The sequence below is a fragment of the Mauremys reevesii genome, linkage group 8 (genome assembly GCF_016161935.1).
Source record: "Mauremys reevesii isolate NIE-2019 linkage group 8, ASM1616193v1, whole genome shotgun sequence".
Lineage (NCBI taxonomy): Eukaryota > Metazoa > Chordata > Testudines > Geoemydidae > Mauremys > Mauremys reevesii.
Window position 1 is genome coordinate 93,784,918 of NC_052630.1, and position 22,538 is coordinate 93,807,455.

Consider the following 22,538-nt stretch of genomic DNA (forward strand, 5'->3'; position numbering starts at 1 on the left):
TTTTCGCCCAATTATTTTGTGCCAGGAGATTCCTAGCAACCAGATTATGGGTTGTGGGACATCTGTGCCCCTGAGGTTGCTCTGGGCAGCAGTAACGGGTATGTTACCTAGCGTACACTGCCCTTTGGTGGGAGTAGCCTGGTTCTCCCTGAGGTCTGCCAAGGAATGGCTCTTACTTGATGCCTCTTGTCTCAAAGTGGGAACCACCACTTGATCCCATTACGGCAGTGAAAGCACTCAGACACAGTTGGGAGCCTGGGACATGAAAGCAGCAGTTGGACTTGCCAGTGATTTTTAAACAATTGTGGAGGTGAATGGAGGTTCACAAGTAGCACTAGAACCCACATCTCCTAGATTTCAGGGTGGGTCAGGGAACTAGTCAAACCTTTGGCAGACTCTAGTCAGGATTCCTGTATTACATTCCCAACCCTGCCACTGACATGCACTGTAGCCTTGGGTAAGTTGCTTACATCAAATTTTTCAAAAGCAGCCTCTGATTTGGTGTATCTGCATTGACATGTCTCGTCTTGGTAAAGCACTTCATTGGGTGACATGGAGGGCAAGTCAGAAAGGTAACTGAAAATGGACACCCAAAAACTGAGGCCAAAATCAGAGGCCATGTTTGAACCTTTTGGCCACTCTGGGCCTCTGTTAATCACCTTCAGAAATGGTTATATTACTAGACTCACACAGATGATGTCAGTAAAGCTGGTCAGATTATAGGGCTTTTTTTTCCTGTTGACATTCCATATTTTTAGCAAAAAGTCAAATATCAAAATATTTTGGCCAAAACCCCAAAAATGTTCCTGGAAAATTTGGTAATGCTGCTGTCGTGTCTCATGGGAGTTGTAGTTCACATACCTCATGCTCCCATTCTCCTTTCTTGGCTGAAATACATTTCCTATGATGTACCATGGTTTCCCCTCTTGGAGGAAGAGGTGATGCATCATGGGAGTCCCTAGTCATGGTGGCTCATGGGAAATGTAGCCTGGCCCATAAAAGAAAATGGAAACATGAGCCAGCCAAACTACAACTCCCACAATGCACTGCAGGAGCATATCCACCCCTAAATATTTTGGTTTTCAGGAGTTTGGAAAGCAGACACTTTCTGCAAAAAGTTCAGCTTAGTCAACCCCCCAAATTTTCCGTAAAAAAATTAAGTGCAAAATTTTCAATCAACCCAGTTGTGAAGCTTAATTAACAAATGCTTCCAATGTGTGTTGAGAGGGCCATAGATGCACAAGCCATTATATCCACTTAAAAAGTTAAATACAATTATATCTGGTCATTTGGAGTTATCCAAGGTTGTGAGTGTTTTACACTTAAATTATTTTTCAAAGTATTATTTTTGTGAGCCCAGCTCAAAAATCTGCTTCATTTAAGTTCAGTCTTGGCATGTAAGTTACTCCTCCATGAGGAAATCATGCTTAGTTAAGAAAAAATTGACTGGCTACCTGATATTCTAATGGTTTTGGATATTCCCCGCAATCCTTGTAAAATCAGGGTTTATCTTTACTAAAAATAGCTTATTATTCATTTTCTTATCAGCTTACATATCCCAAGTGAGCAGCAATTCAAATAAATGCACTCACAAGCATACTTACAGTATATGTGATAAGGACACATTTAGATAAATTTAACTCCTGTTACGTTAGCTAAACAACTTCCAATTATCGGACAGAATGCATCAGCTGAATGCCCAATTACTTCTGCATTGAAATAAAAGCACACCATGGGACAAATTCCACCCTCAGCCACACTCGTGAAGATAACAAGATTGCACAGTTGCAAGCAAGGGCAGAATTTGGCTTACTGTGTCTGTTTCAGTGTGGGATCATTTAAATGATCACATATTTGAAAATTATAGGGACTGAGAGGCCATGCACCACATTTTCTTAGAGCTTGGGCAGTGTGAGGATCCTCTGGATATGTCTACACTACGGGATTATTCCGATTGTACAGAAACCATTTTTTTAAAACAGATTGTATAAAGTCGAGTGCACGCAGCCACACTAAGCACATTAATTCGACGATGTGTGTACACGTACCGAGGCTAGCGTCGATTTCTGGAGCGTTGCACTGTGGGTAGCTATCCCGTAGCTATCCCATAGTTCCCGCAGTCTCCCCCGCCCATTGGAATTCTGGGTTGAGATCCCAATGCATGATGGGGCAAAAACAGTGTCGCGGGTGATTCTGGGTAAATGTCATCACTCAATCCTTCCTCCGTGAAAGCAACGGCAGACAATCATTTCACACCCTTTTTCCCTGGATTGCCCTGACAGACGCCATAGCATGGCAATCATGGAGCCCATTTTGCCTTTTGTCACAGTCACCGTATGTGTACTGGATGCTGCTGACAGACGCAGTACTGCAGTGCTACACGGCAGCATTCATTTGCCTTTGGAAGGTAGCAGAGATGGTTACCATCCCTATTGCACCGTCTGCCATTGTAAATTGGCGATGAGATAATGGTTATCAGTCATTCTGCACCATTTGCAATTGGAAATTGGCGATGATGGTTATCAATCATTTTGTACCATCTGCTGCTGTCATCGGTGCTCCTGGCTGGCCTTACTGAGGTCAGCTGGGGGCGCATGGACAAAAATGGGAATGACTCCCCGGGTCATTCCCTTCTTTATGTTTTGTTTAAAAATAGAGTCAGTCCTGCCTAGAATATGGGGCAAGTGTACTAGAGAACCAGAGAGCACAGCTGCTCCGTGTCAGAGCCCCAGAGATGCCGCAGAAATGATGAGCTGCATGCCATTCTAGGGGGTGCCCCTGCAACAACCCCACCTGTTGCTTCCCTCCTCCCCCAACCCTCCTGGGCTACCGTGGCAGTGTCCCCCCCATTTGTGTGATGAAGTAATAAAGAATGCAGGAATAAGAAACACTGACTTTTTAGTGAGATAAAATGAGGGGGAGACAGCCTCCAGCTGCTATGATAGTCCCGGCAGGACATTAAAGGGTGGGTAGGGAGAGGAGCACAGCCTCCCACTGCTATGATAGTCCAGGCAGTACAGAATCTTTTCTTTAGACATGAAAGGGCGGGGCTGATGGAGCTCAGCCTCCAGCTGCTATGATGAGGACGGTTACCAAGCCTTCTGTACTGTCTGGACCAGGAGTCATTCCCATTTTTACCCAGGCGCCCCTAGCCGACCTCACCGAGGCCAGCCAGGAGCACTCACGGGCTGCTGCTGATGATGGATACCAATCATTTTGCACTGTCTGCCACCGGGAAGGGGATGCTGGTGTTCAGCACTGCAGCACCCTGTCTACCAGCAGCATGCAGTAGACATAGGGTGACACTGAAAAAAGGCGAGAAACGATTTTTTTTCATTTTTTTTCGGGGGGGGGGGGGGATGGGTATAAATTGACGACATACACCCTGAAACACCCAGGAAAATGTTTTTGACCCTTCAGGCATTGGGAGCTCAGCCAAGAATGCAAATGCTTTTCGGAGACTGCGGGGACTGTGGGATAGCTGGAGTCCTCAGTACCCCCTCCCTCCCTCCATGAGCATCCATTTGATTCTTTGGCTTTCCGTTACGCTTGTCACGCAGCACTGTGCTGAGTCCCTGCTGTGAACTCTATCATAGCCTGGAGATTTTTTTCAAATGCTTTGTCATTTCGTCTTCTGTAATGGAGCTCTGATAGAACAGATTTGTCTCCCCATACAGAGATCAGATCCAGTATCTCCTGAACGGTCCATGCTGGAGCTCTTTTTGGATTTGGGACTGCATTGCCACCCGTGCTGATCAGAGCTCCATGCCGGGCAAACCGGAAATGAAATTCAAAAGTATGCAGGGCTTTTCCTGTCTACCCGGCCAGTGCATCCGAGTTCAGATTGCTTTCCAGAGCGGTCACAATGGTGCACTGTGGGATACCACCCGGAGGCTAATACCGTCATATTGCGGCCACACTAACCCTAATCCGACATGGCAATACCGATTTCAGCGCTACTCCCCTCCTTGGGGAGGAGTACAGAAATCGGTTTAAAGAGCCCTTTATATCAATATAAAGGGCTTCATTGTGTGGACGGGTGCACGGTTAATTCAGTTTAACGGTGCTAAATTCGGTTTAAACCTGTAGTGTAGACCAGGCCTCTGAGTTTTGGAACAGGAGGTTCTGGGTACTATCCAGACTACCTATGTTGACCTGAAGTTCGAATTAGCTTTGTCAAGCAGCATAGTGACAACTGTGAAGCCCTAATTGGTAATGGATTTCTTATAGCAGGGGTGCATAACTTATGGCCCACAGACCATACACAGCCCCAGAGCATTTCATAAGGCTCACAACCTGCTTCAACCCAGTATACTAATGGCCAGTTCATTAGCGTTTTGTCATTATGTTTACGTTATCTTAGTTTACACAAGTATGTAAATAGATAATACTGTACATAGAAACAGCCTATCTAAATACATATGAAACAAGATGAACTTAAATTATAAATTAATACAGGTGACTTTAAATCTTATTAAAATATGTAGAGTCTGTTTGGGCCACACAAGTTGTGGTTAGAGTTATGTGGCCCTCCTGTGTAATACGGTTCGGCACCATTGTCTTACAATATGAATTCCTCATGATATTGCATTAGCGTTTTGTACTGATTAATGATTATTGCTAAGCAAGGATGGTTATTGTCCCTCTTTAAACACTGGAAATGCAACATTTCACTTACTATCTCATTGCTGTACGCAGAATAAATATGAAATTGCAGTATGGTATACACATAAACTATGCTCTGGCCATAGTCATGAGGATTATATGACAGCTGCACTCTTCCCGTCTGATTGAACTTTGTTGTAAAAATGTAATGCTGCAATTGTCTAATGAGCAAGCATTTATTCAAATAATAAAACGCACACTGAAAAAATAACAGCTTCAAGAAATCAGTGACTTGGCATTGATATGGTATGTTTGAGATTTGGGTGTCAAATATAATCATGCTGACAAGACACTTCTCAGGGGACTAATCAGAATTCAGTAGCTGAGTCTATAAAAGAATGTGGTGTCTGTCATCAAGAGCAAATGATGGTTGTAGGGGAAGGAAGCAGCAGTATAGAGCCATAGCTCTGTCTGCAGACTTTGCAGTAGAAAATCAGAAGCAGGTGCAATTTCCTCTTTTGCATTCTAGTTCTTCATCATTGGTCATTGTATCACTATAAGGCTATGTTTTAGTCATGGGCATTTTTAGTAAAAGTCATGGACAGCTTATAGGCAGTAAACAAAAATTCACGGCCCATGACCTGTCCATGATTTGTACTATATACCCCCGACTAAATCTTGGGGGTGGGCATTCCAGGGGTGCCATGGATGCTGGGGGAGGGTGCCATGTGTGCTGCGGGGGTGGACAGGCGGTGAGGTGCAGGGGGGATAGTTGGTGGAGCTGGCAGACTCCCTACCTGACTCCACGCCTCCCTGGAAGCAGCAACATCCCCCCCCACCTCAGCTCCTAGGTGGAGGCATGGCCAGGCAGCTCTGCACACTGCCTCCATCCTGAGCGCAAGCTCTACAGCTCCCATTGGACAGGACTTGCAGCTAATGGGAGCTGTGGGGACGGTGTCTGCAGGCAAAGGCAGTGCACATAGGGAATTCTTTGTTTCAACTCATTTAATTTCCTCCACATCTTGCAGGAGCAAGGTTTTCACCCAACAGAGGTAGAGTAGCCCTCCTCACCTGCTGTGAATATCCTAAGATCATCATACGGCATCTGCATAAGACTGAGGCAGTCGTGCAGAAGTCTTATAATAATAATAATACCAAACATTTATAGAGTGGCTTTTTAATCAGTAGATCCCAAAGCCCTTTACACAGGAGGTTAATGTCATTATCCCCCATTTTAAAGGTGGGGAAACTGAGGCACATAGTGGGGAAGTGACTTGTATCCAGCAGGCCCGTGATAGAGCCAAAACTAGAACCCATGTTTCCTTAGTCCTAGTCCAGTGCTCTATCCAGTAGATCACACTGTCTCCTTTACTGGTGCCTACATATGATCCCCTGGCCTCCCTCCACTGACTCCTTATGCCAGAAGTAATTGTGGCCCATAAAGAAGATATTTTCTCTGCTGTAAAGAACTTGTAAGGAGGTGAATAAGTAACACATTTAAAGATTTTTCTTGTGTGAAAGGCCGTGTGTCTATATAGGTTTATCTCTTTAAGAGTTCTCAATTCTTAGTCCTATTATTAAAGACTATTAATTATTTAGAAACCCACCCATATTTAATCTGGAATTGCAATTTGTAGAGATTTTGCCTAGTCATGTGGCCAAAATATTGATAAGTTTAAAAAAAAGCTTTTTATGTTGCTAAATGGACTGCCTTTTGTTTGCTAATAGGTTTAGAATATAGATACGGCAAAGATTTTTCATGAGGATTTTCTACATTTCATAAGTGGCTTTTTCTTTTTATATGAGACACCCACTGATTAATAGGAAAAATAACAGAGTAAATAAAGCACATTTCCACTGACTTGCAATAGAAATCTCAAGGAATACAATAATCTGGCTGTTGTTGCTGAGCAATTATTATGTAATTTCACATTTATGCCACATGGGAGAGTCCTCGGCACATCTCATCACAGCATCTATTATTCAGAGGGGGATTTTGTGAACGAGCTGTACTTTGATCATTTTAACCCTAGTTCATTTTTAATTAAGGCTTTGTGGTTAGACTCTCATAATTTTTCTAAAGAGAAAATGTAAGGGATCTGGATGTTCCAGAAGTTTTAAGAGATACTCTTTGTGTTCACATTCAATTTCATGTGACTCCATTTGTAGACCTATGATTAGGGTTACCACCTCCAAGGTAAAACCAGTCACTGGCCAACTCCCTCTTCTCCCCACAATAAAAAGGGTCCTAGTGCTGACTATGGCTAATTGTTACTAAAACATTTTAGAGAAACATAGTTTACGCATGCACACACACACACACACACACGCATATATGTGTATTTTTAGATTATTTTGATCATGTGTCTTTCTTACCTTATCCTAACACAGCACCACAGCGCAGACCACAGGGGTGTGAATTGTAGAGCACTATGACATGGAAACACAAATGGCAGATTAAATCTTTTTATCAAAAAGGCACTATAATTACCGGCCTGGCTGATTAAAAACCTTCCAGATAGCAACCAGATACATGCACACAATTTGTGTGAGGCACAATGTATCTTACAATGCAAAATCTGGTCTGTTTCATTTTCTATTTCAAACACAGAACCAGCCCATTACTATAACTTTTCCTTCCTGACATCACTCATAGGCAAAATGGGACAGAGAACCAATTACAAGAAGGAAAAGTTTTGAAATGTAACGGTCTGATCCTATAAAGGCTTAAACATATGAGTTTAAATTTCATAGCACAGACGAATAGATGTAACTTTTTCTTTAAAAAAAAACCATCTGTTGATAACAGGAAAAAAACATTAAAAAAAATCCAAACATTTAGGATTAGATTTTTAAACCTTTAACTGACTTTGAATAGTAAATCACATGAGTAATCCCTTTGAAATCAAAGCATCCACTCTCCTGTGGTTGGCTCTTAATTAACGGTGGCACCCACCATGTGCCAAATTTCTCCAAAGATGGTATATGCACGCACAGAAACAGCTGCGTGGCCAGAAGTGGTGCAATTGACACAAACCCAACCATTTATCCAGCCTGTGTGTGTAAAGGCTCTCTATTGCACACACAGGTACTAGTTTTCCAAAAGTGAATGTACAACATAGCATTGCACTCAAATGGAAGCCAGCTTGTGCTCACTTTGCACATCTGGCCCTGTTTCCACTTTTAAAAAATGTAACTATTCTTATGAAACCATTTAAAAACTTAGATTCTGTGTGTGCGTGTTTATGTTTAAAAACAGCAAATTGCTGTGTATGCCAGAGGGTAGAGTAGTACACATATCGGAAACAATGGACGCACATTACCAACAGCACCATGGTAGTGTTTCTGGGAATTAAATCACTGAAGCTCCACAGCTGGTTGGGCTTTTAGACCCTGCATCAGGAAAGGAGTTACACACTTGTTTAGCTTTAAGCACATACTTAATTGATTTCAGTGGACTTAAGCATGTGCTTAAAGTTAAGCACGTGCTTAAGGACCATTTCTGAAGAGGGCTCGTTTCGTGAACTGCAGCCTTTTACTGCAAGCTTTTTGGGGCAGGAACTGTCATTTACTGTATGTCTGTAGAGCAGCTAGTGCAACAGGGCCCCATCTGATTGGCCTCTTGGCGCTACTATAATAGGTATGTTCAATTATAATTATGTAACATAATCTCTGTGGCCTCCTCTTTGATCTGATTGCAGGCCTGGGGACTAAATTCTTAAATGAAATGACTAGTAAATGTATAATTGCAAAGTGCCCTTGATGATGGGAGCTAAAAAAGAAAAAAAATTGTCATGGAGGACAATGGAAGTTGATTGCTCAGAGAATGCGGCATCAGGCTCGAATGTAAGCCCTCAAAACATTAATTGCAATAAAAATGATGCATTCAAAACATTTAACACCTATTGTAAAAAGATCTTTTGCATTCCTGACTACCAGATTTGTAGAAAATCTGGTTTTACTGGATATTTTTCATGACAGAGGATGCGGGAGGAGGGAATCTGTAATTGATTTTTTAAGAAGAACCAGGAGAAAATGAGAAATGATAACTCAGGAGGAAAAATCTGACAAATCTTTGCTGATGAGTTGAAGGAACCAGTAGACGGGGCCCTAGTAGGGTTTCCGGGTTAGGACAAGAAAGCTCTTGTGTAGCTGTTTGAGGGTGTGTTGATTTTGCTTGGAAACTTTGTCCTCCACCAGTGTCAACAGCAAATGGATGGGCAGGGCTGTGCCTGCTGCTATCAGGTTTCCTTATACTCCAGTCACTCCTTCCTCTTACAGCTGCAGGGGTGCACCTGGCTGGGGAAGATGCCGCTGCAGGCTGTCCCTGGGTTAATGTGGCTGTGGCAGAACATGCCCTTTCAGACACTGGCCATGTTCTTAGGCCTGTTTCTGCTGATTGCTGATTACACAAAAAGGAGACGGCCAAAGAATTTCCCTCCAGGACCTTTGCCCCTGCCTTTCCTGGGCCACGTGCTCCATCTGGATTTCAAACAGCCCCATAGGACCATAGAGAAGGTAAGTGGGGAAGGGAAACAAGTGTAGGAGTTCTGTTTGCCAGAGCTTTTTTTACCAGGGAGTGGTGGGTGAGAGAGATGCTGGGTCAGACCCTCAGCTGTGCCTGAAGAATGTCTGGCGCAGCTCATGAGGGCACCACCTCTGCACTGCCAGGACCTTGGGGTTGTCGTGGAGCTGCTCTGGCCTCTGGCATAAATTAGAGCCATCTCTAGACTGCTCTGAGTTCTACCAGCTACTAACAGTCCCAGTGGGATCTGCTGCCCGGGATCACCAGAGCACCGGGAAACCCCTGGTCAAACCCCTTTTCCCTCAGCCAGTGTCTAGGATCCACCTGTGGATTCCTTTCCCCATGGAAATCCTCTGGAGGGAGGGTCCTCCAGGTTTGTCTGCCTTGTGCTGGGGTACAGTTTAAATTAGATTTGATGTATCAGTGAATCGAGGCCTGATTACGTGTGGATGGCAGTGTCTGATGCAGTGCACAATGTACCATGGCTTGAAGGTAGCTTGTGGGGAGTTGTGAGTGTCACAGGGGGCTTGCAATGTGTGCAGGGGCTTGGGCAAGAAGGTAAGAAGAGGCTCATAAAAAGTTACCAAGTATAGAAGGATTGAGACTTGGAAGGGGCTGTGCAGGGTTTGAGGTTGGTGCTCATCGGGGTTGCAAAGAGCTCACAAGGAACTAGGTTGTGTGGGAATTTTCAGTGACATTTAAAAAGGGCCTGAGGGAATTTAATTACCGGCTTTTAAACAGGTTTGTGAAGAATGCAGGCTTGGTAAAAACTTGTAAGGAATACAGGGAGTTGGGCAAGGGTTGGAAACACCCTGCCCTAGGTGGGAGGATGTGACTAAGTGGGAGCTCATAAGGGTAAGAAAATGACTTATGAAGCCCAAGGGAGTTTGGAAGGATACTTGTGAGGGCTGTCCCCTTGCAAGGACTAGAATGGGTTCCTTTCACACAGGCCTCCGTGGAAGCCAGTAATTTGTTCTCTGCAGCTTTCAGTCACACACCCTGAGTGCCCCAGGGAGTTTATCCTGAGGTGGGTGTAGGCCAGAAGAAAGGGGTGCTTCTGACAGAACTGGAGTGTGTTTTGTTTAAACCAGAATGTTGATTTCTTCACTGGTAGCAATACTGACTGCAGATACATTGCCCTTCAACAATCATTCCTATAACGATCGTTGAAGGGCAACGTATCTGCAGTCAGTATTGCTACCAGCCAGAAAGGTGTCTGCTCCTCTCAGCTTAGAGTGGGCTGATTTTCAATAATTATTGTTTACCAGTAGGTCTGTTTTACTTTGACATCCCTTAGGGAAAGGCACAGGGCATTCATTGTCCCTAGATATGCTTGTTTTACTGTTACCTCATTTTCCTCCCCATTTACATGCTTCATCCACCTGTTATATCCACTTGTGAGCTCATTCTTCTTAATCAGTGCTTGAACAGCCGAGCCCTGGAGTGATCTTGTTATACAAATACTTTTTTTTACAGTTATTATTATTATTAATTAAGTAGTCATTATATGGGCTCTAGTTCTGGTTATCAAAGAAATTAAATATGAACTAAACCACGTGCTCTTTTTATTTTTTTTTTCCAGCTTGTTGGAAAATATGGCAACATTTTCAGCTTGCAGTTTGGTAACCTGACATTTGTGTTTGTAAATGGATTCCAGCTGGTGAAAAATGTGCTTGTCCATCAAGGTGAATACTTTCTTGATCGCCCACAAATTCCTCAGATCTACAAAATCTTTGGTACATTTGGTGAGTTTCTTTTCTTATATTTTTCTTCAAGTATTTTAGATGTAATGTTTTTAATAATCAAGGCACCAATCCTGCAAACACTTACAAATGGGCTTCACCTTATGCACATGAACAGTCTCACTGACGTGTGCTCTGGGGTAGTAACTTAGGCCCAGATCCTCAAAAGTGTTTAGGTGCCTAACTTCTAGTAAAATCAATGAGAGTTAGGCACCTAAAATACCTTTGAGGATCTGGGCCTTAGTGACTTCCTCAGTTCTGCAAAAACTTACACATGTGCTCATGTCTCATTGACTTCTCATGTTCACATTCCAACTGCCATATCCCTGGCGACAGCAGCAGCAGATTCTCATGACTACCATGTAGCTGTGATGGCATGTAGAATGGACTTCCATCCTGGATGGTCTCTTGCAAGTTTTCCTTCAGCAAGAGTCAGAATGGGAGGATTTAGGCTTCTGAAATCCCTCAAAATTGCATCTTCCAACCTCATTTGTGGTCGGCATTGTGGCCTACTTCCTTGAACCTCAGCTCTATACACCTTCTGTTAAAGTGTAACTTGTGCATGTTGGACATGACTCCACCATTGCTAGAGGCCATGCACTCTGATATAATAGTGATGAGCATGGCAAACAGAACAGAGGAAAATATCCTGTGGAAAGATAGCCAGGCCTCACTTAAACTTGAAAAAGGAAAGGAGGGTTAAAGTTTTCTAGTCTTCTAATGACCATTACAATATACCAGGTGTCATTTTTCACCCCAGGATTAGTTTTCTCTAATGGACATAGCTGGAAACAACAGAGAAGATTTGCTTTATCAACTCTAAGAAACTTTGGCCTGGGGAAGAGGAGCTTAGAAGAACGAATACAGGAGGAGAGCAGATACCTTACAGATGCAATTGAGGAAGAAAAAGGTGAGAACTAGAGAGAATGACACTTTAATTATTCTATCAAAATTGTAGCTCTTCTTTGGCAATGAACGTGAAGTAACAGAGATGTGCCTGAAACATGATGTTTGAATCCAGATCTTTCCTAACACTCAGTTCAGATGAGGGATTTGGCTTAGACCATTAGCCATATATGAACCTTGGTGCCATGGTCCAGATCTCGATACGGATCCAAATGTTTGGTGGTGTTTGGGATTCATGTTTTTATATCGGTCAGTAATGGCACTAAATGCTGAGTTGTCAGCATCAATGTAGCCACACAAATTTACAAAACAGTCCCACAAAAATGTTCATTGCCAAGATTAATGACCATGGAGAGAAAGTGGTTCCTAATCCCATATAGGTAAAACCTCCCTACATTATAACAAAGGCAGAGACCTGTGTGAAAAAATATAAATGGCTCTATACATAGCAAAAACTGACTTGAACTGGTAGATTTGATATGCTGCATGCATCAAAATGCAGCTCATCACATCTATGTGTTTAACAGTTTTTCAATATTCAGATAGGCGACAATGCAGCAAATGTTGCTCAAGGGATATGTATGAGTGTGTGATATATGCATATGTTCAGGTTTTATTCATGGATTTCATACACACCAAATAGTTTATGTCTTTCAACAACTTTCTTCCCCTTTTCTAAGAAGCCAGAACACCACCAATTTCTACCATTTTCTCTTCTAGGGCAACGTTTTGACCCTCACTTTAAAATTAACAATGCTGTTTCCAACATAATCTGTTCCGTCACTTTTGGGGACCGGTTTGAATATCATGATAGTCACTTCCAGAAGTTACTGCGGTTGATTGATGAGACTGTGTATCTCCAGGGAAGTATTTGGAACCAGGTAGAGCTTGTTCGATTTTGACTTTAAACGTATGAAAACAATGGCAAAACCCCGAGCAGTTTCACTGGAAGCAGGGCTGAGTGTGACAGCGTTGTCCCAGATTCACTTCTACCGTAGCCTGATTGTGGCATCCACACTCTCATTTTCCCCAACAAATTTCTCTCCACCTCAGTTCCCCCTTTGGCAAGTCTCTTTCACCTGGCCCCCCTGAAGGTATCGTGCTAGAAGATCCTCAAACCTGATTTTCTATACCAGTGCTGCCACCCCACAGGCACTTAACATGATCTCTAACTGGGCTGACAACCCAGTGGGCTGTTTCAGTGGGCATCAGGGAGGTGTCTGTAGAAGAGAGGAAGAAGAAAAGGTGCCAAATCTTCACTGCTCCCAAGCAACACCCTTCCTTGCTGTCACACTGTGCATTGGACTCTGTGCTCAGGGGAGGGTTGGCTCAAGGGCCTGTGTGGCAGGGGTAGATCCGCTGGATACTCTTGCGGCAGTGAGGATGGCAGGGTGTCCTTACACACCAGGCCTGGTGGGAGGTGACATCCGGAGGCACAGCCAACCTACTGTCAGGGTCAAGGGCTCGTCCAGCTGGCAGCTTCTCCAGGTGGCCCCATTTGCAGGAACAAACGACTGTGTTTCATAACGGTGCTGGCTCGCAGACACTGGCCCTGAAAACAGGGGCAATCATGGTTTCCATGGACACGTTGTTATCCAACCCCTGTTGGACTTTTCTCCTCTTGTTACTTCCCGGTTCAGCACAGCATAGTGGCTGAGATGAGACATAATCCTGCTACTGCAGCAGCGGTCATGTTGAGAGGCAAAACACAGTGCCTGCGTCTATCTGCTTACGGTGCTGGGCTCAGGCAGTCTTCCAGGTGTTTTACAAACACTCCAATAATAAAGTCCAATCTCCGATAAAAACTGTGGTAACATCAATATTATCAACATCATGTGTCAGAATGTGAGGCCAGATTCTGACAGCGTGACCTTTATATCCTTCCTCGCTTTTAAATGCGAGCACATTGTCATTCAGCACATTGTCCTGTAGAGGGCGCCAAAGCAATAGGAGCAGTAGCTGGTGACTGGCCCAGCAGTCACAGCAGAGGGCTGAGAGAAGACAGTGCATATCTTAAAAAGAAAGAACGGGCTTGTGGTTAAAACGCTGCACTGGGACTCAGGACCCCTAACTTCACTTTCTGGCTCTGTAACAGATGCCTGTGCGGTCTTGGCCAAGTCATTTACTATCTCTCTGCCTCAGTTCTCACTCTGTAAAATGGCGATAATATTTCCTTTCTCTCACCCTCTGTCTCTCCTGTCGCTTTAGATTCTAGGCTCCTCCGGTCAGGGACTCAGTGTTGTGTATCTGTCAAGTGCCTACCATAATGGGGGCCTGATCTCAGTTGAGGGCTCTGAGCACATCCATAATACAATTATATATCAATGTGGTTTAATAAACGCAGTGTCTTCAGCAGAATGCATGTAGGTGTATTAAACCGCGAGATGCATGTTTCTAAAACTCGGCTAAAATGTATTGTGGTCTCTTTGTATGTCAAAAGCTGTATAACTCCTTCCCCACCATACTGAAGTGGATACCTGGACGCCATCAAACCATTTTTAAAAACTGGGAAAATTTGAAGTGTTTTGTGAGGGAAATAATAGCAAAGCACAGAGAGGACTGGAATCCATCTGAAACCAGAGACTTCATTGACTGTTATCTGAAGGAAATAGCAAAGGTAAGAGAGCAAAGACCAAAGTGAACAGGAACAAACCACTTCTGTGTTTTAAAAATTAGAAGTAGAATGACAGTAACAGGGTTCACCAATTGAGTTGTCTGAGCATCCGACCCTCCATTAGTTAACAGTTAGAAACCCTAGGTAGGAAAGAACTGATTCAGCAAAGCCTTTAAGCACATGTTTTCCTTTGAGCCGGGGAGAGCAGTCAGTGGGACTACTCGGATGGTTGTGCACTTTGCTGATTTGAACCCTAAAATGTAAGGTTACCTCTGCCTTCGGGGCCAGACCCAAAGTCAGTTGAAGTTCATGGGAGTCTTTCATTCACTTCAGCAGGACCTCTGCTCAGACCTAAAATCAGCTCAAACTTTTCACTCTCAAGAATGATGCTAAAAGTACAGTCTTTCTCGCTAATGGTGCTGTCCTGGTGCTCTCAACTCTCACTGAAGGCAATGGAAATTCAGAGGACCCGGCACCTTGCAGAATTGAGCCTAGAATGATGTTTCCCTGGCTTTGTATAATACTAATAAATATTGTTGTAGTCCCACCCACATATATCTTTGTTCTAAGGCCGATGCCGACCCGAGTTTCCATGAAGAAAATCTCATATTTTCCACACTGGATCTTTTTACTGCTGGAACTGAGACAACGTCTACAACCATTTACTGGGCTCTGCTGTACATGGCCCTATATCCAGATATTCAAGGTAAATGGTAACGGTTTATATTTCTAATCTCTTAAGAGCTCTTGAATTTCTACCCTTAACGCTTGCCACATCGGGGGCTTTTCACAGCACTCAGAATGTTGGTTTATGAAATCTCTGTGCAAAGCTGCTTTCTTCCCACAATAATCATTTTTTCCCCATACAGAAACCCTTTCTTTTATTGGAATAGTTTCTTTTTTCTGCCCTCAGTTACACCTCCACCAACTACTGCAAGGGCAAGGAGTGCAATCCATAGTTGCAATACCCTTGATTAAAGAGGAAGAAGGCCTTGTGGCTAATTAACAGGACTAGGACTCAGGATATCCAAGTCCTGGTCCAGGCTCTGCCTCAGATTTCCTGTTAGACATTGGGAAAATCATTTAATTCTGTAAATGTGGCTTGTGGATTTCTAAAAGGTGGTACACAGTCAGTGTCCTTTTCAGCCTTGAGATTTGACCCATGGAGGCTTCAAGGGGGAACTTTGTTGAAAATAATGGCAGATATAATCTGCTTCATTTAATGCAAAATAGGTGCATTCCTTGGACTCTTTGCAAACTGCTGGAATAACTCTGTGCCCCCAAAAAATTGAGTCTTGCCTGACACAGAAAACCAGCAGATAAATATTTTCATGCTCCAATATCTCTTGGGTCAGCCCGGTAATTGACTTTGCTATTTTGAATAGGGACAAAATACGTATTGATAATGCCTTTACATTTGATTTTGAGAAGTGGAGTAAATGCCTCTTGCCTTCCATATATGTATTAAAGGAGGTCTTCCTATTATGCCTAAATTACATTTTAAAATTCCTCTCACCTCCTTACCATTGCATTTGTCTCAGGCTAACCAGCTGTAGTTTTCTTATGTATTTATATGACAGATCTCTACATTGCTCACTGATGCTGTTTTCAAAGCTTGAATCGAGCTTTATTAGGTGTAGCCTTAAAAACAATGAACTCTAAACCCTGAACAACTTAAGCTTGTTCCAAGAACATATTATTCTTGGAACAATGGTGAACTCTGCTCTTTTCATAGAGAGGGTGCAAGCGGAGATTGACGCAGTGATTGGCCAGTCTCGCCAGCCAGCCATGGACGACAGAGACAACATGCCATACACCAATGCAGTTATTCATGAAGTGCAAAGGATAAGCAACATCTTGCCTTTAAATGTGCCCAGAATGGCAACTAGTGACACAACACTGGCCGGATTCTATGTGCCAAAAGTAAGCTGGAAGGAAATTTAGTTTTCACTTCTTATCTTGGTTTAAGAAATTAAGAGATGAGCCCAAACCAAAGTCTCAGATAGAAACACCTTCGTAACCTGGAGGACCCAATTATGAATCTGAACCCATTTTGGGACTAAACCGAGATCCAGAGCTGCATTTTACAGGTGGTCCCTATTTCTATAGTGAGCTAAAATTCCTTGACCAAAACCTAATATACTCACATTCTCAAGCTTTGAGGAAGTTGAAATCTAGGTCAGACTTTTGCAGGCTGTCTTCATAAAACATGATGTAAGTTATTTATTTTTAATTGCATGAAACCATAGTAAAAGGACTAAGAAATAGGTGCAGCACAAGTTCACCACTATGGCTATTGACTCATGAAAGGTCAGCCAGGCACTTGGACACAGAGACTTAAAGGTATTTAGGCACCTAACTCTTCTGGAAATCAATGGGTGTTATGTGCCTAAATACCTTTGAGGGTCTGGGCCTTGGTGTCTACAGATGGAAGCGGCTGCTTCTTTTTACGGGTGGGGCGTATCTCATCTTCAGCCGCTCCAGAATTCTGAACTGCTTTCATCTCAAGCTGCAGCATTTCTGACTTCACCTAGCCATGCTGCTGAGCCACAATTTCTCCCTATGGAAGGGAGCAGGCTGGAATTCCTACCCCAGCATTCCCGGAGTATGTTCAGTGGAAGCTCTCCTCAGGTCCTAACAAATGGGCACCTTCTTCTTCTCCAGCGTGTGGACTGATCCTCAGTGAAATGGGGACAAACTCATACTCAAGGGCAGTGAGCTCATTCTGGAGCTCAGCCAGGCAGAGGACCGTTCTACAGCAAGTGTGCCGCAGGAGACCATTGCCTGTGGCATCCTTCCATTCTGCAGACAGTAACCCTTCATTAATATAACTTATGCGAAATGTTTTTACACAGGAGCAGGGGGAGAGTGTATTATATCTGCAGATAGCAATTAGGAGTGCAAAAAAGAACTTTAGCACACACGAGTGTTAGTTTGCAGGAGCACTTGCTGGATTTGCCTATAGGTATATACTACACACATATACATCATTCGAGGCCAGCAGCCACCACATTTCTGAAAATCTGGCCCTTAAAAAAGAAAGGTGGGTGGCTGGGTTGTGCTCCCTTTTGATGCCTTATGCTGTATAAAGAATGCCTGAGAGTTTATATTTTTTCTGCTTGTTTTTTCTATTAGAAATTCAACCTTGCCTACCCTGTTTTTCCTAGGAGATGCAGGAGAACTAGTTGGTCTATAACACCACACCTGTGAAGGAAATTAACCTGTATAATTGACATGGGAATTGATTTTTAATCAGACTGGTGTTCATTTTTGGTTTGCTTGTCTGTTGTGATATTAACACCTCAAATTCTTAAAAACCGGTTGGGAGAAAAGCTCTCGTTCTTCAAAGATTAACAGCCCACTCCTTCATCTAAAGTCTGTGATGGCTTCCATTCTTCTCTCTCTGGGACCTCCAGAGAGACTACTCGCAAAACCAGGGAAAGCCAGATTTGAAATTCTAGATAAATGTAAGATAAAGAACTGGCTGGAAAATTATCCTTTTTAAAAAAAAAAACAAAATCCTTTTGTGCCTTCTTTGTACATCATAAAAGATTAAAATGAAATGCATGACCCCCTCTTTTTTGCCTCTTTGAGGGTCACAATTAAAAATGGAATCAGGGAAGGTTTAAATTCCTTTATTTCTCTTTCTTTAGGGCACTGTTTTGATTCCCAATTTGACATCAGTGCTGTTTGACAAGAATGAGTGGGAAACCCCTCATACTTTTAATCCTAAGCATTTCCTGGAGGATGGTCAGTTCAAGAAAAGAGAAAGTTTCCTGCCATTCTCTGCAGGTGAGATGTGTCTGACTCTGTCCATTCGCACTATCGCACCAAGTCTTGGCCTCTCTCATTTTCAGTTTAGAAAAACCCCACAGCATTTATTAGTGACAGAAGATGGAAAGCTCAGAAATGAAAACCATGGCCAGAGTTTGTGTCCCAGGGATGGGGTTCTGGGTTGTGCAGTTTTTTCATAGGTAGATGGCACATCATTCTTGAGCAAGTGCTCTCTCCTAGAACAAGGCTCGACACAACAACAGCAAAGAGCGGCCTCAGCTCTCCTACCCTTAGGGGTATGTGTACACTGGAGCTGGAGGTGTAATTCTTTGTGGGGGGGATAAGCCCATGCTAGCTCAGAGTGAGCTAGTGCGATAAAAATAGAGGTGTAGGCATGGTGGTGCGTGCAGCTGGATGGACTTGCCATCCCGAGTACACCCCCTTCCGAGACCCTCAGAATATACTTGGGTGGCTAGCCGCTCATGCCACCACGGATACGCTTCTAGTGTTAGTGCGCCAGCTCCAGTGTAGACATACCCTAAGGTAGGCACAAAGAGAAAGTAGCCTGCCTCACTTGTTGGGAATGTAGGAGTGAGGACAGAAGGAATAGCTGTCTTCACCTTTTACCACTTCTTTTCACTTGTAGGGAGAGTCAGCAGGGGGAATAAACATGGTAAAGATGATAAAAGTGGGAGAGAACCCTGAAGCACCCTCATAAAAACCAATTAGAACATTTTACCATATGTGATACAGCATGGCCAGAAGGCAGCAGGAGAGTGTTACAAGGGAGCCTTATTCCCTGTAAGGGGAAGAAAGTCTGCTATAGATTAACTAGAGCACCTGAAGCCAATTAGAGCACCTGAAGCCAATGAGAGCACCAGCAGTCAGTCACATGATAAAAAAACCCTGCTTCAATCAGGCAGTGTGGGAGTTGGAGCAGAAAGGATTGGTATTGGAGCAGAGAACAGTTTGAAGGAGTTGGAGCAGAGAACAGTTTGAAGAGAAAGCAGAGGAAAGTTTGAAGGAGTGCTGTGATGGGCTAAGAAGTCCAAGACCCTAGGTAAGGGGCACCTGGCTTGTGCAGAGGGAGGGCAGGAAGCCCTCCCACAAGCTGAAGGGCAGGCGAGGCTGAAGCCCAGGGAAAGGAACCGCCAGTTCAAGTCGTTCACCACTATCCTCAGGGCCCCTGGGCTGGGACCTGGAGTAGAGGGCGGGCCCAGGTCCCTCCCTCTCCACTCCCCTCCTCAAAGACACTAGTGGGGCAATTAATATTCCAATTCAGGGGCAAGAAATGGTGCCCTGAACCCCCTCCCAAAGAAGAGAAAGCACGAGACCCATCATAATAGTGCCGGCAATTTGCCACACATAGAATGTGGTGTATTCTCCATCACTTGGACTCACTTAAGGGCTGGCCCCACACAATTTAAATCAATAAGAACTTTAGCATTAAGTTCCTGAAACAAAAATGCATGTGAATTGGGGATTGACAGGTTTGCACAGACCTTGTTTAGATACAGGTCTATCAGTGCTTTCTTGCCAATTAAAAGAACAAGCAATATTAGTATTCACTGTGTGTGGCTAAGGAAAGTATGTAAACCTTTTTCTTTGGAAGCGGTTTATATAGAAACTAAGGGTATGTCTATACTACCCACTGGATCGGCGGACAGCAATCGATCCAGTGGGGTTCGATTCATTGCCTCTAGTCTAGAGGCGATAAATCGACCCCCAAGCGCTCTCTCATTGACTCCTATACTCTACCGCCTTGAGAGGCACAGGCAGAGTCAACACGGGAGCGGCAGCAGTCGACTCACAGCAGTGAAGACACCACGGTGAGTAGATCTAAGTACGTCGACTTCAGCTACGTTATTCATGTAGCTGAAACTGCGTAACTTAGATAAATTCCCCCCACCCACCCAGTGTAGATTCAGGGACACACAGCCCCCTTCTTTAGCAATAATGCTGACTAGACCTGCGTGTGTTCAGCAGGCCATGTGTTATGTCACTGAGAAGCGAGGCCAGGAAAAGATTACACCTCACCTATGTTATTTAATTGAAACTTTTTAATTAAGGAATAATACAGCTGTGTGTAGCTGAGAATGTTAGGGAAGTAAGACATCAGCTAGACACAGAAATTGTAGCGCTTTAACTGTATTAGTATACACGCCTCCTAGATTTCTGTCAGTTAGGGGTGTGATTTTCTTTTTTAATCAATATAAGTTACAACATCACAGCCTTTCTAATGTGGATGCAGTTCTGGGAAGGGGAATAAGCTATACTGAGATTAGGCACTAGTATAAAGACATTGTTATACTGGTATAAAAATGTGTGTAGATTAGGCCTTCAATAGCTTTGCAGAGAAGTGGTTGGTCATCCAAGAGCTATCCAACATGATTGTTTCTATTAGTAGAAGGAATTACGGTGGTACTGTTATTATTAATGTAAACCTTAGCATCCACAGTTATAAGTGAAGGAAAATGTAGTACTAAAAACAGAAAAAAGTGACTCAGAAGGGAGAAACTGATGACAAATCCATCTCTTCTTCCTCGCTGTTCCAAAATTGCTGCTGTGTAAAATTAACGTCCCATTTGTCCTGAGACCCAAACTGCTCTGACAAGAATCCGCTGGCTGATGTGCACAACTGTCTTCTTTTCAGGAAAGCGTGGTTGCCTTGGTGAGCCGCTGGCTAGAATAGAGCTGTTCCTGTTCTTCACTGCCCTCCTTCAGAAATTCACATTCCAAGCTCCAAAGGACGTGAAGCTAAGCCTTCAGTTCAGAATGGGAATTACTCTCGGTCCACAGCCATACCAGATCTGTGCATTGTCTCGGTAGGGAAAGCCAGGACATTTTTGTCATTGCCCCATTTCTCAAAATAATTAGGGTTTGCTGTGCTTGTATATAGGGCTGCATCAGCAGTTCACTATGTCTCCAAATTTCCCTGCCTGCTTCCATTCTTATAACCCAACAGGGGACCAATATCAGCAATTGGACGATTTGGGAACCTGATATTGGAAGGGGCTGGGGCTGTTATGAAACATCCTACCATGACAGCAGCTCTTCCTGATGTTCCTGTCACACCAGTCTGTGTGCATGCACACTCAGGGGTAGGGAGAACTAAAAGACAGGCGAGAAAATGGGATTTTCCCTACCAACACAAAATTTAAAAAATGAAATTTCTTTGAAAAATGAAAAGTTTCAACTGAGATTGACACATTTCTGCAGGACTTTTTTTTTTTTCAAAAATACTTTTTTTACTGAAAAAACATCAACCAGTTTTAGACGCATCCTGCTGCCTCTGACTCTTGCCAACCACCATTGTTCTCTCGCCCACTGTGATCTTTGATGAGAAGTCAATCCCCCTCTCCTGCCTGAAGTTTTTGTGGTGAGAGAGAACTCCTGAATCTTTAAAAAAAAGTTAATACTAATACATTTTTAAAACCTGCCCACCTTGGGATTTGAATTCCTAACCTATATAACAGTACTAGTTATATAGTACCTGCTTCCCTGAGAGTGGCTGGGAAACTACATGGCCTTTAGATGGTGGGCCAGGCAGGGAACTAGGGCAGAGTATTAACATACAGACTATTCCAGTTTGAACAGCCGGTTTGCTGATGGGGTTGGTTTAGTGCACATGTAGTTGAATGAAGGCGAGCTGGACGTTTCATAGGCAAATTTAGAGTGGTTCTTAATTTTACTTTTGGTGTTTATTTTATGGTGTTTAGGTGCTTTAGAAATACTTCAGAGGGTCAGCTATTTTGTTGGCTGGCTGAGGCTCAGTGTAGCTAAAGAGCAGTTACATCCCTTAGTTTGCAACGTGGATAGTATTTTCAAGGGTAGTTTAAAAGTATTTGTTGAGCAATGTTGGATTTTGGCCCTATCATTCTTGAAAAGTGATTCCTCAAGAAATTCTAAGAGTAAAAGGAGTTAATTACATTTTTTTGCAAATTTAAAAATAACTTTCTGCAAAAAAGTTCCAATAACTGACATTTTTAAGTTAATAAAGAGCACTTGTTTGTATTGTTATTTATATAGCTAATTTGTTTACTCAGAGTTGTACTAACAAGATAAAAGAACGCCAAGCCCAGGTTCTGAGCACACAATGACAAAATGCAATGCACACCTAACAGATCCTTGTACCTGTTTCACTGAAAGCCTTACGCTAACAGCAACATGAGTATAACCCTACCATCCAGAAAAATCCCCTACTAGAGTCCCATTGCTTATATGTTCCATTCTATGCATCCAGTGAAGTGGGCTCTAGCCCACGAAAGCTTATGCTCAAATAAATTTGTTAGTCTCTAAGGTGCCTCAAGTACTCCTGTCTTTTTTGCGGATACAGACTAATACGGATGCTACCCTGAAACCTGAGTGCTGT

At 43.3% G+C, this 22,538-nt stretch overlaps 1 protein-coding gene across 1 annotated transcript; it reads left to right on the forward strand.

The window, feature by feature from the left end:
* Positions 1–8,889: 8,889 nt before the first annotated feature.
* LOC120370720 (cytochrome P450 2J2-like) lies at positions 8,890–22,427 on the forward strand. Its single transcript, XM_039485814.1, has 9 exons — positions 8,890–9,123; positions 10,713–10,875; positions 11,633–11,782; positions 12,499–12,659; positions 14,219–14,395; positions 14,963–15,098; positions 16,128–16,315; positions 18,046–18,184; positions 20,820–22,427. The coding sequence occupies exons 1-9, from the start codon at positions 8,914–8,916 to the stop codon at positions 20,993–20,995; spliced, it is 1,500 nt and encodes a 499-aa protein (XP_039341748.1). The 5' UTR covers positions 8,890–8,913; the 3' UTR covers positions 20,996–22,427.
* The last annotated feature ends 111 nt before the right edge of the window (positions 22,428–22,538 follow it).